Raw genomic sequence first — 16,354 nt, forward strand, 5'->3', positions numbered from 1 at the left:
CGCACTGCCACACAGCACAGTAATGTGTGGCAAGGAATAAGACCTTATTGTCTCAGCCACACTCCTTTCAGGTCTTGTGCATAAAAGGTTAATCTAAAAGTAAGTTCAAATTCATCTCAACAGGGCATGCTGGGTCCAAAGAAACACACTGTAATGCAAAGCTGCCCCTAAACTGCCATGTGTACTGCTCAATTTAGGTCGATGGGATTTTGATGACCTACATTGGTGGGCTTTGCAAATACATAAAGCAGGAAGCAATGGCCACCGACAGTAGCCCTTACAGTCATGTGTGTTGTATCAGGCTCCATGCGTAACATCTACAGTGGCTGTGCAATTGTGTCTAAATGTACAGCATATGGATGATGGAAGTACAAAGGTACGTTACCCTCTTCCTCGTTAGGTTAAACCAATAATGCTGTAAAAGTAAGTCTCGAAACAAATTACATTATGGAGTTTAAATATATGTCAAGATAGAGCTCTCATCATTGAAAATGAACAACATTGCATATAATCTTAGTAAATCCAGTGTATTTTTAAATTTAGGCTCAAAGCACCTAACAAGCTACCAGCGTCTACTCATTGAGACGAATCCTCAGTTTTGCAAAATTGTGCATCAGGACTACTTACTTGAACTTTATATTAAAAGAAAGCTGAAGCTAAGAACACATTTTTTTTCTCCAGGGTATTCTTTACACAACAGTAATACAAAGGACATTCTGCCAGGTTCCAATAAAGGAACAAGTAGGACATCTGCTGGTGAAATCTGCAGTTTGTTGAAATTTGGATTTTGTTAAATTAAAGAGACATGAATACACTACATTTCAACACATCAGTCTGGCTAACAGGCGGAAAGGTAAGGGTTTTAAGCTAAATCAATTCATTACACTACAATCATTTCAGTTTTCATTTTTTTAGGCATACAGATGATTTTTAGATGGCAGATGTTTACTCTAGCAATGCAAACTACTATAAATGGCACTTTGTTGTTAAAGACATAAAAAAATTTGTGCATTTGGTAAAACCATTAAAAAGATGTCCCTATGCCAAAAGTGCATAATAAAGTATTGCTGGGAAGTGACAAACAGGAGCAAGCCATGAAGTCTAGAATGAGGACAAGCAATGCATAAAGATGCTTTAATGTACTGCTGACACAATGGCAGCTCTGGTAGCTCCATTAATGCCATGAAAAACTGTGGGACCACAGAGATGTGAATGGTATGGTGGACAGCTTTGCTTAGGATATGATTACAAACACAATTTGGACTCTCCCAGGGCAAAATGATGAAAACTGCTTTGACTATAATTGGTATTCAGGATCAGAGGCTTAGCTCCCTCACTTTTATTCCCAGGACTGGCACCTAATTTACTCATGTTTCACATGACATCAGTGAATAACTTCTACCCATTTATTAGATAAACCCCATTGACTTAGAACACACTTACAGCCAGTCTGAGTTGTCTGAGCAGCTACCCTACAGGCTTGTCACAAGTCACTGACCCACCTAATGAGTGCATTTAATAAAAAAAAAAATAGCAATTGCATATTTCCTAATAGGAAAACTAGTTTTCCAGAGAATTGCCTAATTTTTTATCATTTTTTAAATTATAAAACTGCTTATTTATGCATTTCTCACACATAGGCACATACAGTAAGAATATCTTACAAATATCTATATTTGTATTGCCTGTAGTGTACTTAAGGGATGTACCCCTTTATTTGTTTTTGTTTTTTGCATCGTCACTGCAAAAAAGTATTGAAAATGAACAATTTTACATTTGTCGTAATGCACAGAAGGGAAAGGAAAATCTTCCAATGAGGTGACTTGCTCTGCGGACAACCAACATGACAAGAAAACCTAACAGGTCCACAAATAAAAGAATTGGCTACATATTGGCTAGATTTTAACTCTAAATAGAACACTACACCTAAAAAGTAATAAAAAGACTTCCAGAAAGCAATATAATAAACTTGTCATCCAATGCCTGAGGTTTTACCAACCTAAACATACGATGACATATCTGCAGATCTGGAGATATAGGAGGCTATAAGTTATATGCAGATTTTTTTCAGCCATCCTATTGTCCAACACAAACATTGGAGAAACATTAGTAGTTTGGCCAAACTTGACTTTTATATAAAGGTAATGTCTGCAGAAAACTTCAGATGCATATAGCAGACATGTAGTTTCCAATGAAGATAACATCTGATTATTTGTTCTTTTATCATATGTTTTAGTAAAACAGAATATTATTAAACTTATAATTATATAGCATAGTAAAGCCTTTTTAAAATGGAAGATTTTCATGTTTCTTTTTATTACATATTTAAAAAAAAGGAGGAAATTAGTATTATTTTAGATCAATGGGGTGCAGCAATGAAAAATGTCCAAATGCACATACAGAAACACTGGTGAATAGTGCAAACACAGCCTATAAACAGACTTGCAACATACAAACACAATTCTGGATACGATCTTGACAATTGGTCATAAAGAAGTGATTTCCATGGTTCTGCTCATTGTCCTATAATGAGGAGTAATCCTATTATTTTTGGGCTACAAGGTTGAATGAGATACACGAACACCTTCTGTTCTAAGAAGACATTAGACTGCAATGCAAAGATTTATTTTGAAGGGCGTTTTGATTCTATAGTCACCATACCTCTAATTGTAGTATTACAATATGTACCATTAACCAAAGAGTACAAAATCAGAACTTATACAGTAAGTTTATATGATGCTAGAATGCAAATTTATTGTGACAAACATGAATACAATGAAACCCTGGCTGAAACATAACTTTATTCCTGTGTACCAGATAGGGAAGATTTAAACCAGTATAATATAAACTAAACAAACACAGATTTATGGTGGTCTGTAACGCATGAAAATGTATCCTATTAACATTCTGAAGTTGAGATTCATTCAAGAGGGCTTTCCAACCTTTAATTATGTTATTATTCTGTACTAAGGTTCTGATTTACTGCAGTTAGAACAGAGGAGAAGTAAACACGAACATCAAAACACGTACAGGGGAACCTAAATAAATATATCAATTTTCTTGCCCATGACCAGAGGTTTGAAGTGCATGCAGGTTCACTTATCGCAGTTACCTGTTTAGTAAATGGATCCCCATATGTCAAATTTAGCCAAATCAAGGGCACCAGTTATAGAAGAGTAACAAGACCAAGAGGTACGCAATACCTAACAATAAAGGATTGTTGGAGTTAGGTCATGATGGGGGAGGATGCCCATGCAGTTTACTCACATCATCCTTTACACCAAAATTACCTAAAATCTTATAAGTTGTATGCTAACAGAATAGATCTGTTTGATCAGTGTATTGAGATCAATATCCTTCAAATAGTGGATCGAAAGAAAGGGATCTAATACAGAACATATCTTGCCTTTGGGGCCCATTTGCACTGGACAAGTCTGTAAATGTGTTTCACACACATGCACTGACTTACATTGCATTAGGACTTGTCCATTAATTTACACACCACAACTAGCTAAAATCGTACCTGCTGAATTTTTGTATTGCAATAAATAGAAACATGACACGCAATAGCAGCAGTGAACTACAAAAGTACATTACCCTGCATTGCAGTGTGTTGGGGTGCCATTCAAAACGAATGGCACTGCAGCACACTGATGCATTACCACGTGTAGTGCTTAGGGTTAAAAAAAACGTCCATGCGGTTACTGCATGACTCACTCTGTAGTTATGGCTTTGTAACATTGTAGAGACTAAATGCTTTTTTATTATCCAGTGTGAGCAGTGTGCGCCCTTCACCTATTTGTAGCTAATATGCATAGCAGTCGCTATAATGAAATCAGAGGCTCTCCCTATTTTCAGACAGATATATATAGTGTCCTTAAAGAGATAAGTAGTGTAAATACACATTTAAAGAATTAGTTAAACTTACAGCTAAAAATTCATGATATCAAAGCTATGGCAATAAAAATGCAACATGGCATGTAAGATTCCGTTAGAGATTTAATTTACAACACAAATACTGCTTTTTATATAGATACAATATAATACAGCTGTTCAGTAACTGCTGGTGTTTATTCTGGCTTGTAAACTGAATGGCATGCTCTTTCATTTTTTGTCTTAGAATTTGTTTTAATAAAATGGCCTCTATTTAAACGGCTCCAAAGTATAAAATCATGCAATCTCTACATCCTATAGGATACAACCAATATAAGATATGAAGCCAGCATCCTACAAACAGCCAGTACTCCCACTGTGGGATCTTCACTTCTTGCCAAAAGCCGTCCACCACAAAGTACTAAGGCAGAAATCAGACAGTGGCATTTTCCATGTCCTTATGTCCAGGTGACTGCTGAGCGCACACTCTTAGTTGTTGGCGAAAAACAGTCTTCATTATCTAAATGAAATGGCAAAAGCTTCACTAGTCCTTTGCAAAAGTTCATAGTTAAAGATTTTTGCGTTTTTCGCTTGTCACTAATGGTCTTGCATACTCCACAAAATCATCTATAAGAACAGGCCATGCCCCTGCAAGATTAAAAAAATAAATAACTGATTAATTACTACAGCATGTAAAAATGATGAACATTCTAATACAGACAAATGCTGTCATTGCTAAAAGGTAAAAGCTTCAGGGCTATTATATTACCCTGGTTAACCTAGTTTTATTGAGCTAAAACGAAGTCAGAGCAGATGTTTATTGGCTGCATGGTTGTTGTAGGCAGGACACAATCGTAAAAATGTATACATATCTCTCTGCATTCCAGCCGTGTCCTAGTCTTCTACCAGGTTTGGGATCATTAAACATCTTCCTTTGTCTGGATGAGATGCTGTAATTTCCACACATACATACAGTAATTAATGTATTGCTGCACCAATCTATGCTGAGAATGTACATTATTGCAGAAGAGACAAAGCATGGTATGATCCCACCTCACGTTATTTTTGCTATTTGAATGATAGTTAGGTTAATTTTAACCAGTGCTAAGAAAAATGCTGACAACTGAAAGTACTAATTGTCATGATGAACCTCTGACTCCAGTATTTTATGATTCAGTAAGACAAAACAAGCATGCAACAACTGAATTCAGAACTAAAAAAACAAGGCCAGAGAATCAACATAAGGAAGCCTTCATAAAACCAGGCCACATTCATCAAGATGTAGACAGTGCCATTACAACACTGTTACAAAGGCTATACCTTCTTCATCATAATTAGACATGTCATCTGCAATCATATTTCCAAAATCCAATAGCAGGTTCCATGTATCCTTTGGGATGGATCTTTTATGATGTTCCTGAAACAAATAAAGTAAACAAAACCAATATTCACTCTGCCACACATTTAACTATCTTATACTACAATGGCAGAAAATACTAAACTAATAGGTAATTGCATTAAAATCTAAACTTAAACCTATTAGAAGCAAAAGCAACCAAAAAATCCTTGTCCAGAAGATTCAGCATGGCAAAAATACCCCATAAAAAACATTTATATACAGTTATGCAATTTCTTAAATTTAAAGGCCCATTTTAAAGTATGGCATTATATACATACAAATAACTCCCTTTTCAGTTTACTCCATCAACTCAAACGCCATGTTGGCAGTTATTTGCCACATTGGTGGGGGCAATGAGAGGCTAACAATGTGCGAAGCACTAGGAGCTGCCCAGGAACCTTCATCTGAACAAGCCTTTACAGAATGTGTGGAAATAGCAGTCACCTGTCAATAGGACCTAAGCTTAATGGGTAATTTTTAAAGTTGCAATTATAAATGTGACATCAGCTAGATTATTCAAAGGGCTGAGGCCAATGCTGAAAACTTTCATTGCTCAGAGCTATTCGGCACATGTGACGTTTAATAATGTTATGTCAGATAATAGCATGCAAGAAGACTTTGACCTCAGTATAAATAACTCTACAGTAAAAGGCCAAATGTGAATTCAAAATGCTCAGTGCATCGGTTCTGTGATTTGCAATAGTCACACGTAGCAATACCATCCTATTTAACAAATTTTAGGCAGCGGAGCACTAAGCAAAATTTGTCACATGAGAAAAGAAATACTTACCAACAAAAACTTATTCCACAGATCTAAAAATTTGAATCTTCCTGACAATACTAAATTCCAGTATGCAATTGCCATATCCAAATCTGAAAAGTAACAAATATATTATTATTCTACAAGGTATGAATCTATCCAATATCTCCAAATCAATGGGTTAAGACCCCTGTTGGGTTTTTTGGTGTGCTATTCAGAAAGTTTCACTTTTCTTTCTGTGCCAGACATTAAGTAGGAAGTAATCTTTAAAAAGCTAGGGGATATTCCTTCATTGAAAGTTAATATCAAAATAGGTTTTCTGCAATAGAGACAATGGTCACAAGGATCAATAATACAGGTGAAGCTCTATCTGGGGAACAGACAGCAATAAAGATACAAAAATGTTTCTAGCACTTCAACATTGTATCCAGTGTTCTCCCCAGCACTTTTTACCAGGCCACACCACCCAGCAATTTTCAGTAACCACCTGGCTGTTAGGTGGTAACTGAGCAGTTGGGGAATAATAAAAGTGCCATTACCTGCTTACAGCTTCTTCACATCCAGCTTAAAAAAATATCTGGAAAGATTGTAAGCTCTTCACTTCCTCCTGTGTCACTGTATCAGTTTGTCATTTGCAACCCCTATTTAATGTACAGTGCTGCGTAATATGTTGGCCCTATATAAATCCTGTTTATTATTAATATTAATAATATTAAAATAATAAAACTGGTATCTGAAACTAAAATTTAGAGTTTTGCTTTTACATAACACTCTAATTGTTACAATGTTTTTCTTTTCAATGAAAAAGAAAAGCTTTCCCTTATTCATTTTTATTAATATTCTGCCCAAATATCAACTATAAATGGAAGGCATTGTTAAGATCCCATTTTAGTTTAAAAATCTAAAGCATTGTGCAAAGTATGACTAGCTTAACAGCACTACATAAACCCATACCTACCTAACCCTTTTTGTCCAGGATTTTTTGCAAAATTAAATGTAAACTGATAGAAGTCTTTAAACTTAAGAGCATCTTTCAGATCTTGTTCAAGCCGGGGTAACTGAGCCCGCAGTTTGTCTGTGCTGTCACATCTGAAAAACACAAAACAAAAAAAGATTAGATTACCAATAAAAAAATAACGGATACATGAAAGAATCAGAATCTGATTATAAAATAGTATGTGTCATTAACAAAGTGTATGAAACCATGTGCAAAAGAAATGTGCGGTATCTAGGAGAGTACAGAAAGTAAACATATTATTTCTGTTATGCTATAGAATGTTAAGTTGCCTGTCCAAAGTTTACTACAAACTTTTTAGAGATAATCTGTAATCCTGTCCTGGGATGACACCACTGCCCCTTTATACATACAGTACAATCAGTGAATGTTGTTATATTAGGACAGTAGGGTTGTTACTGGCAAAAAGCCTAAAAAAGAAAATGAATCCAGTCATCACAGGGATTGGTAAACTACAATGTAAAAAATATTCCCCTAAACTGCACAACAATCTCTGCAATAATATCAAGTGAATATTTACCTACTGTATTCCTATCTATATTCAAGACAGAAAGTACAATACACAGAGTGGATGTGTTTTTGTGGTTGAAACGTACCCAAGCTCTGTCATGCCATCAATAAACTCCTTTTTACTAAATTCACATTGTGTGGCTGCTCTGAACTTCCATGCAATGACTAATACACTGGTACTGGCTGGATCCAAGTGTAAATCATCACAGAACAATTGGATTCCATCTATGCCTATTTTATTTTCATCTTGTGGATCTGCAATAAGAAAAAAAGAACATTATTTTATTTGTTTTAGAGACAACTCACACATTTTTATTTCCTCTTAGTTCCTTTCTAAATGACAACGGTCACCTGTACACAGAGAAGGGTTAATCTCTCCAATGTAGGCACAAAGAGTTCAACTCTCCCTAACTCCATACATAACTATAAAAGAAGGTTTGGTCTGGAGATTCACCTCAGCTTTACACATAACTTTGTGAGATGAGAATGCCTTGTTTTCTTGGAACTGTATTAGAAACTGAATTAGGAACTGAATTAGGTAATCCAACCCAATATTGAAATGCAAAGGATTAAATCACATTAAAAGGTCTAGGAGGTTTATTTATAAAGCAGTGAAACTGACATTCACTGAAATATTATCTGGTGGAGAATTTTCCAGGTCAAAGTGTTTTAATGGCAGTAATTGATTCTCCACCAGGGAATGTCTCAGTATGTCAGATTTACCGGTTTATAAGTAAAACCCCTAGGTCCTGTTTGTGACAAATGCAATGACTATAGACCATGGCAACTGGACAACTTGTAGCAAACTATCAAAAATATATAGATCTATATTTAAATATTAGTAACATGTCTAGATTCCCTAGTAAAGCTACATTTACACCCGTTTGTATTAGATCACCGTGCTGTGAACAAAAATCCAGCTTTGTGCACCAATGGAGGGGTATTTGGCCAGCACATCTCCCATAGGGATGAATAGTACCACAGGATTTTATAGATTCATAGCAGGGCAATCACAACACAAGAAAAACAAGTTATTAATGTGACCTTATTGTCAATGAATGTGATCACAGGCAATCATACAGAACTGCACAATCTATAATAAACACACATGAACTAAAAAGTCATCTAAAAAACCAGATGCTCTACATCTTAGGCACATGAAAGTATACTGGAGCACAAAGTCCTAGGTGTAGCTGATATTTTAAAGCATTATTTCCTTACCTTTGTAACGATTATACAATTGTTCTAGTTTCTTTTTGTCTACGGTGCTTTTCATTGACTCTTTGCTGTACAAGGCTGTGTTTTGGAAGTAGTTGTCTGTTGCCAGTTCTAGTTTCCAGTCATTCTGCGTTAAACAGTATATTGCAGTCCTTTCTCCAGCTTGGGTAAATGCCATAAACTGGCGCACCTTGTCCTTCTGAGACGACTTAAGTTTATGCTTTGGGATGCAAAAGAAACAGCAGAAGTGGTTTGAGCATTGTACGTATGCTTATATTATTCATTAAAAAGATTTAGGTGTCTTAGTGTGCACATGCTTCATTTCAGTATTATGCAACATATCAACATAACAAAGCTTTGTTCTTCTGAGCCTAAAATGTCCTATCTGAAAACTCAAAGCACAACATCCATATACCCCTATCAATAACAAACCAAAGTTTGGTAAAGCATTATGCTACATATAGTTCATGGTTACACAGTAAAACACAATACTCACTGGGCCCCATGGCTGGAGAGGATCAGTGAAACTGGGTGATCGAGCAAACCTAGAATGTATTCCTTAAACTCATTTGATATTTGTTAGCAAATGTTTTCAATCTTGGACCTGATCGATTCCAGGTTTCTTTGATCACTCAGCTTCGCTAATTAAAGTGTATCCTCTCCAATCTTGGAGAGCTTTATTAAATCAGGACCATTATTACTATGCAGTGAAAGAGGGTAAGTGAATTTCAATGAATCTCATTGTTTTTTTGGGTGAAATAGACTTAGGAAGAGTGCACAAAATTGAAGCTCCTTCAATGAAAAAGCCCAATATACTATACCCTCTCTGCTACAGATTACAGTTTTTTTTTCTGGAACGAAAGAGCTGATATCAAGATTCCTGCTGATTGAATATACCAGCTTCATCTGCAAAGAATTATTCTAACAACAAAGCCCACCTAAAGAATCAGTGAAAATAATAGAAACAGATAGGGTTCATCAAAATGTAAGTGGTGAACATCTTGCTGTGTGTTTACCAAAGCAGCCCCAAGGAGAGGTCAGGTTCAGCCCTGCTTTGGGATCAAGCAATTCAGTGCGGCTGGCACCTCTTAAAGAACCAGCATCTGCCTATTTGACAACTGGTGGCAGTGAGCGGTATTAGTACTGCCAATTGCTGCCCTCATTCATTCTCCATGGAGCAGACGCCAGAAGCTACATGTGGCGTCTTCCAAAAGGTAGTGATTTCCTGGAATGAGGAAGAGATGACTGCACCACAACCTTACCAACAGTGTGAACATAGCCTTCATTGGTCATCTTGAAGTTGTTGGTGGGTAGTGAGCTTTTATCATACTTACCTCATCCTGCACCAATGACAGGTTCAGGATCTGAACCTGTCCATCATCTTCATTGCAGAGTTCTCCGGGTCCACCGTGATCCTCTTCAGCCATTAATGATGTAACTCCTGCGTGTTCATAGGAGTTATATTATCTGCAACCGCATGGCCAGAAACAAGGTTACCACATTTTGGGCCGTAACCTCAACGCAAACACTTGTACAAAGAAGGTCTCAACCACTTTCATACCACAGCTGAATGGGGGAGTTTGGGAACTACTTTGTGCAAGCGTTTTCACATTGTTGAGTTTGCGATGAGGCAAAATTTCTGGAGGCACCATGTTGCTTCTGGTCAAGCAGTGGCATTTATTCCCCTGGAAACACTGGAGCTCCACCACAAAGGAATGGGCAACACTAAGCTGAGGTGCAGTCTGCTGCTCCTGGGTGCAAAGCAGCTTGCTAGTCTAGAAGGGGCATAAAGCTGGCTATAAATAGTCAGGTTTCTAATTAAAAACAATAGCGACATCTGTCTATCTGGAATGACACAGCGAACACATCAAGTCTGGTACACATCAGCTAAAAAATGTAATTATTGCTGTATATAATGTGCAGGCTTACAAATCATGGCAAAAACCTAGGTGCTGGCAGAGTAGTTTAAGTTTGCTTTAAATAACAAGGAAATATACAACTATGACTGACAAACAATATAATAATAGGGCTTTTAAATCAAACTAAAAATAAAAAGTGTTTGGCAATTCAAATTTTATCAATTTTTTTTTATTTTCTGGGAAGAGTCTGATTGGTCTATATAAGCATATGGCTACACTATAGCTCCTTTTTTTCTATAAATACTACCCATGTGTGAGAAGATTCTGGGAGGGACTCAAACCATTACCCTAAAAAATGCAATGAACACAACCCTAAGAGGCATGGGTGATAGCTGGAGCGTTTTTAAAGTTATAACACCAAGCAAACCGATAAATAACTATTAAAGTGACCACAAAATAAAGCTTCTGGGTAAAACAACAAGAGACCTCCCCAGGATATCACTACAGCGAATGAAGAAACGCTGATCCCTACCTGTCTGCTCTGACTGGCAGCGATGCTCTCAAATGTAATACATTAAAGCTGTATTCAAATAACCTGGAAGTATAATGTGATGACAGGGGCACAGCTACGTCCTCTATACACACCTACATGGCCTCCCAAAAAAGGAAAAGATGAGTGCTGCCTGTGTGTGAGCTCAAAATACCAGCAACCCCACCTCCTGCTGTCACTGCTCTGCCTGGGCCAGACACTGTGCAGACACACAACAGCCCCAATCCATGTACTCATGTGTGATCAGCGCTACAGCCACAGGGGACTACTATGTGTGTGTATGTGTGTGTATGTATGTATGTGTATATATATATATATATATATATATATATATATATATATGTATGTATGTATGTATGTATGGATTGGCGGTCACATAATTCTGATTTCAGCTTCTATATTTAAAATAAACTGTACTAAAAAGATCATGATGAACGCTCTCATGTTGTCACAGCAATGCAACAACACAAATTAAAAGAAAAAGAAATGCCCTGAATATCTAAAATTTAAAAGGTTACACATATGCTACGTATGGTCCATCTATTGCCAGTAAATGTATTTAATCGTCGCCCACAACTCGCAGGAACCAAGAGAAGTCCTAGATATGCTGCAGCCTGAGCTTAGTCTGTCTGCAGATCCTCTTTGGCTTAGGGGTTATACACTACATATAAATTAAAATGTTCAGAAGTGTTTGGCTACTAATATAGTTACTGTCATAGGTAAATAGCGATTTCATACTATGTAACTTCTCTGGGCCAAACAATGCCAGTAAGGTGTTCCAATCTTCGCCACAAGCAGAATCGGCAGTTTATTATCTAGTCTTCACATGTGGCACTAATAGTGGCGGTGCCTGGCTTTGGTTTACTTCAGTATAATCTCATGGGGCTCCAATTGTTGTGCTTGGTACTAAAGTTCCACTTTTAAGTTTGCATGACCAGGCAGGTCATTATTACAAAAAAGAACAGGAGATGTCCCTTCTACAGAATGTAATCCCAGCACAGCCAATCAAGATGGTTGAAGATAGTCTGGAAGAGGAGCTTTAAGAAGGCAATGCCCATCGCAGGAATGCGGATAGGTGAGCCACATGGCTTTAGTTCTGCTTAATTTTATATTGGGATACACAAATATAAGTCCAGTATACAAACAACAAACCTAAAGTGTATCCACAGCCTTTTTAATTTGGTATATTGTATGGGAAGGTGTCAGGTTTGTACATATAAGTAGGTCAATGGTGGTGGTTTTATATTGGTTGACCTACAGGACTAAGTGTGCCAACCCTGGATCATAATGTTTAAACAAAGAAAAGAAAATAAGGTTTTTTTGAGGCAAATGAAATTATTGAGAAATGATAATAAATAAATCACAATTTTCATCCAGTACAGTAGAGTACTTGTGGTTTAGTACTAAGTTAAATTTTAGGCCCTGGAGGGTGCTATACAGTAGTCATCGAGCATATAGTTCACATATACATCCAAATATTGGACTTGCAGGTAGAGATTTGGTCGTTTAGACATTTTTTTTACCCGACGCGTTTCGCCCCATTATGCTTTTTTAGGGGTAGTGGTACATAAGCGAAATGTTACACAAGCACGGAGTGTAATCTGAGTTCCCAAACCTACAGATATTACAATGATGTTAACATAGAAATCAACTAGAATTATATATTACAATAAGGTATAAAAAAATATGTTTTTGCCTATAGTAAGTATTGAGGAACATTATTAAGATATAATCAATATACTCTTGACAAATTTTCGTGAGCTATAATCAAATAGGACAGAACACGTGGTCTAAGTAAATATATAAATTTGCCTTTTAAATATATGAATAATACCATAGTTTAATTCAAAATATAGTTGATTCAAATTATTATGTAGAACTTATATGGTATTTTTATGTGACTTGATCAGCCATGATGATGGATACCCAGATGTTATGGGGGAGGTTTCTGTTTAGGTGTTTTTTTCTTTTTGATAGGCCAGTATAGCCAGCTGTACAAGATCCCAGGAAGCAGTTGGGTTTCTGACAATAGGTAATATTGAATAGAGAGGTGTCAGGTTTGTATTGATGTCTGGGTCTCTGTTAGGGATATACTTACTATCAAACCTTTACCCCTTACTATCAATTTTTTTGTCTTTCATGTATGGAACAGAATGTGATAGGAGATCAAAAGGCAAGAGGGGAGAAATCCAGAGGAATTTTTTTTTTTTTTAGCTCATGAGGTGATACTCTCTTGTTTTGGAGAGACCTCCTCTTACTTGCTGCTGTCTGGAACAGGGAAATCATCACAACAGGGCAGGGTCCTCTCCTCCTGTATCACTGTCTGTATTAGTCTGTCATTTGCTATCCCTATTTAATGTACAGCGCTGCGTAATATGTTGGCGCTATATAAATCCTGTTTAATAATAATAATAATAATAATAACAGGACACAGACCGCAAATAAAAACCCAAACAAACTTATTCTAAACAGATTGTTTCCCAGCCTATACTAACAATCTCTGCTCTTTTGAAGAATCGTCTGCATGGACTTTGGGACATAGTGTTCAGAGGTGAGAGACCTCATGAGGTAAGACAATCAATGAACTGTCACCTGATTGAACTGGGCTGCAACAAATATCTGCCCATACTGATATCACCTCCCAGGAAATAAAGTGGAACTAAACCTGAAAATCAAACAACTGTGAGCAGGCTGTCTCTCTTCTGAAATAAAACAAACTTACCTGCCTGCTTGCAAGCTTCTATAAAATGTACCCTGAGCTGCACATGTGTGTGTGATCTCGGTGCTGGCAATAAATGAATTCCCCTGCAGGTTAACAGAAGTTACATCATTCCAAACTGGCCGATCAAAAAGGCCAAAGACCCTGAACCCAGAAAAGCACCAGGAGAAGATATGAGATTGGTGAAGGAGTGTGGAGAGGCAAGTTTATTTCTGCTTAAAAGTTTCTTCACATAGGTGATCTGCAACCACCGCCAGGATCATCCAAAATATTGCTGTGATTTTATTGGGCAATAAAATACCACTCCTTTCCTTGACTATGGCCAGCCATGGGAGAAATGCTGCTTACTAGTAATACCACTGCCTACCATCCATGTAGTCTAATCCTAACCCAACTTCAGACAGATGTCCTTCATCTCAGCAGGTCCATATTAGATTCCTGCACAATGCAACAGCTGATGTCCCCAATTTAGAACTCTGCTTTAAACAAATCCTAAAGTCGGATCACATTTATGTATTGCTGGGTGAGAAGAAGCCACAACGGTGAATTTCATCAAATTTATAACTGATAAAGGAACCATAAGGAGAAAAAACAATGACTTATTGGAAGAAATCCACAGCCGCCATTGGTATACACCCAACGGCAACCAATTTTCCTTTTTTTAAGGACTGAATGGAATTTTATTTGTAACAGTATGCCCATTGGCAGATTTACTTTCACTTCCCTGCCAGGTAATAAATATCTTATGAGTGGGGACAAGGTTAGCACAACTCAGGATTAGCACGCTCTCTATGTTTTCTAAGTCCAATGACATCTGTTCTTGCCCCGGCATCACTAGGCAGAACAGAACGGAGGCATTTCTTCTAATGGAAACACAGACATAAAAGAGAGAAGTTTGGACCACCATCCAAACAAAAATACTGGAGCTGGGCTTTGTGAGTCAGTGACCCAGGCTGAGCCAGGCGTCATGGCCCCCATACTAGCTATAAATCTAATTCTCAAGTCTTAGGATCAGCTCATTAGGCAGCAATTATTATTATTTCCCAGTCCAGGCTTCCTATAGGGGTAGGGTACTGTTCTTCCAGCCATTTTTAGCTGGGCACACCAACCGGCTGCTTTTTGGGTGGTTACTGAAGAATTGTGCGGGCCACCACCCACCTACAGCTTAAACATATTTCTGGGGAGAATACTGCAGGGGTAGCACTGATGTACAGCACACTAACCTGTACCATACATTGTGGTGCCATTTATTGTGAATGACACCACGACCCATCATGCAGTGATAGATCGGTGTGTCAGCTCTTATTTTCAGCCTTTGTTGTCTCAGTGCTGCCGATCTTCTTTAGTTACTTCTGGTCTCCCTGTACCCAGACGTGTGCCATGGCAGAGGGGGTGATAGCAATAAACCAGCCTGCATCGTGGGGCTCAGCCCGGCCAACTAGAGTCACCAAATCTAAACCAAATGTTGTCACCTCATAACTAGAAGAGGGCTAACAATGGCCTTCATGACACAACATAATGCTGAAGCTGAAGACCACCATGAAATAAGTGAATATTATGGAGTTTATATGGGTAATGTGACTACAGGAAAGCGGGCCGGGGCTATTTATCATATAAAGTGTCACCCAAGCGGCTGATGACACCAGCATAGACAGTTGCCATGTACAATGTTATTGCCCTGTAGTGAATGGTGTGTGGTGTATTTACATTGGAGTGATATGGGAGGGCTGTGTGCTGGAAACTTGTATTGTATCCGGCACACAGTGCTGAGCAGGGCCTCCCCCCTCCATAGGCCGGCTGACAGGCCGAATATAGGGGCTGCCATACCGTCTGCTCAGGCTGCGGCCATCCAGGTGAGTAAACCTGCTGCTCCCCGGTGTTGTGTTCCCTGTCAGCAGGGTGACCTTCCTCCATGATCCCACATAGGAAGACACAGCCGCCGCCACTTTCCTCTTCCCCTGCCGCTCAGTAACCATGGCCTCCGGTACTAGCCCGGTGTCACACACACTTCCCTCTGCCCACAAACCTACCATTTTATCTCCTCCGATCACCCAACTCCACAGCTCGGAGGTGTCAGCGCGCATGCGCAGTCACCACACTGAAAGCCCGCCCCCTGCTGTCGAGCACGCCGGGAATTGTAGTCGCTTCCACGCAGATCCACACTAATGTGGCAGGCGGGGTTACAATAGGATAAACCACGCCCCTTAGCAACCAACTAGCGTGGTTGACGACACACGTAACATGTTATTTTTCCTTTATCTAGACTCGTCTGTGTATGTCTCAAAATGATAATAATAATACCCGATAACATTCCCCTTCACAGCACACGATAATTCATAGTTATGGTTGTATTGTGTACAAGCTATAGGAACGCCCCGTCGGCATTACGCGTCATTCTACGTCCCACAGCCTGGGGGATTACGTCATCAGAACACTACAGTTCCCAGAATA

At 38.3% G+C, this 16,354-nt stretch overlaps 1 protein-coding gene across 4 annotated transcripts; it reads right to left on the reverse strand.

The window, feature by feature from the left end:
• Positions 1-2,728: 2,728 nt before the first annotated feature.
• DCUN1D2 (defective in cullin neddylation 1 domain containing 2) lies at positions 2,729-16,035 on the reverse strand. Of its 4 annotated transcripts, none has more exons than XM_072412401.1 (7): positions 15,934-16,035; positions 8,779-8,995; positions 7,644-7,812; positions 6,991-7,121; positions 6,063-6,145; positions 5,194-5,290; positions 2,729-4,521 (listed from the first exon to the last, which is right to left on the reverse strand). In XM_072412401.1, the coding sequence occupies exons 1-7, from the start codon at positions 15,985-15,987 to the stop codon at positions 4,442-4,444; spliced, it is 831 nt and encodes a 276-aa protein (XP_072268502.1). In that variant the 5' UTR covers positions 15,988-16,035; the 3' UTR covers positions 2,729-4,441. The 4 variants fall into 4 exon arrangements, with proteins under 4 accessions (XP_072268502.1, XP_072268484.1, XP_072268509.1 ...); XM_072412383.1 differs by lacking the exon at positions 15,934-16,035 and adding an exon at positions 15,731-15,875; XM_072412408.1 differs by lacking the exon at positions 15,934-16,035 and adding an exon at positions 11,167-11,189.
• Between the last annotated feature and the right edge of the window lie 319 nt (positions 16,036-16,354).

The sequence above is a fragment of the Pyxicephalus adspersus genome, chromosome 1 (assembly GCF_032062135.1).
Source record: "Pyxicephalus adspersus chromosome 1, UCB_Pads_2.0, whole genome shotgun sequence".
Taxonomy (NCBI): Eukaryota; Metazoa; Chordata; class Amphibia; order Anura; family Pyxicephalidae; genus Pyxicephalus; species Pyxicephalus adspersus.

Bases quoted from the DNA above. Each gene is read 5' to 3' on its own strand.
- DCUN1D2 (XM_072412383.1), bottom strand. From the start codon at position 15,817: ATGGAGGAAGGTCACCCTGCTGACAGGGAACACAACACCGGGGAGCAG. The intron at 7,122-7,643 runs GTACGTTTCAAC...TGTGTTTTTCAG, and splicing joins GATGGCATGACAGAGCTTGG to ATGTGACAGCACAGACAAAC. The intron at 4,522-5,193 runs GTATAGCCTTTG...TTAATCTTGCAG, and splicing joins GTCTAATTATGATGAAGAAG to GGGCATGGCCTGTTCTTATA.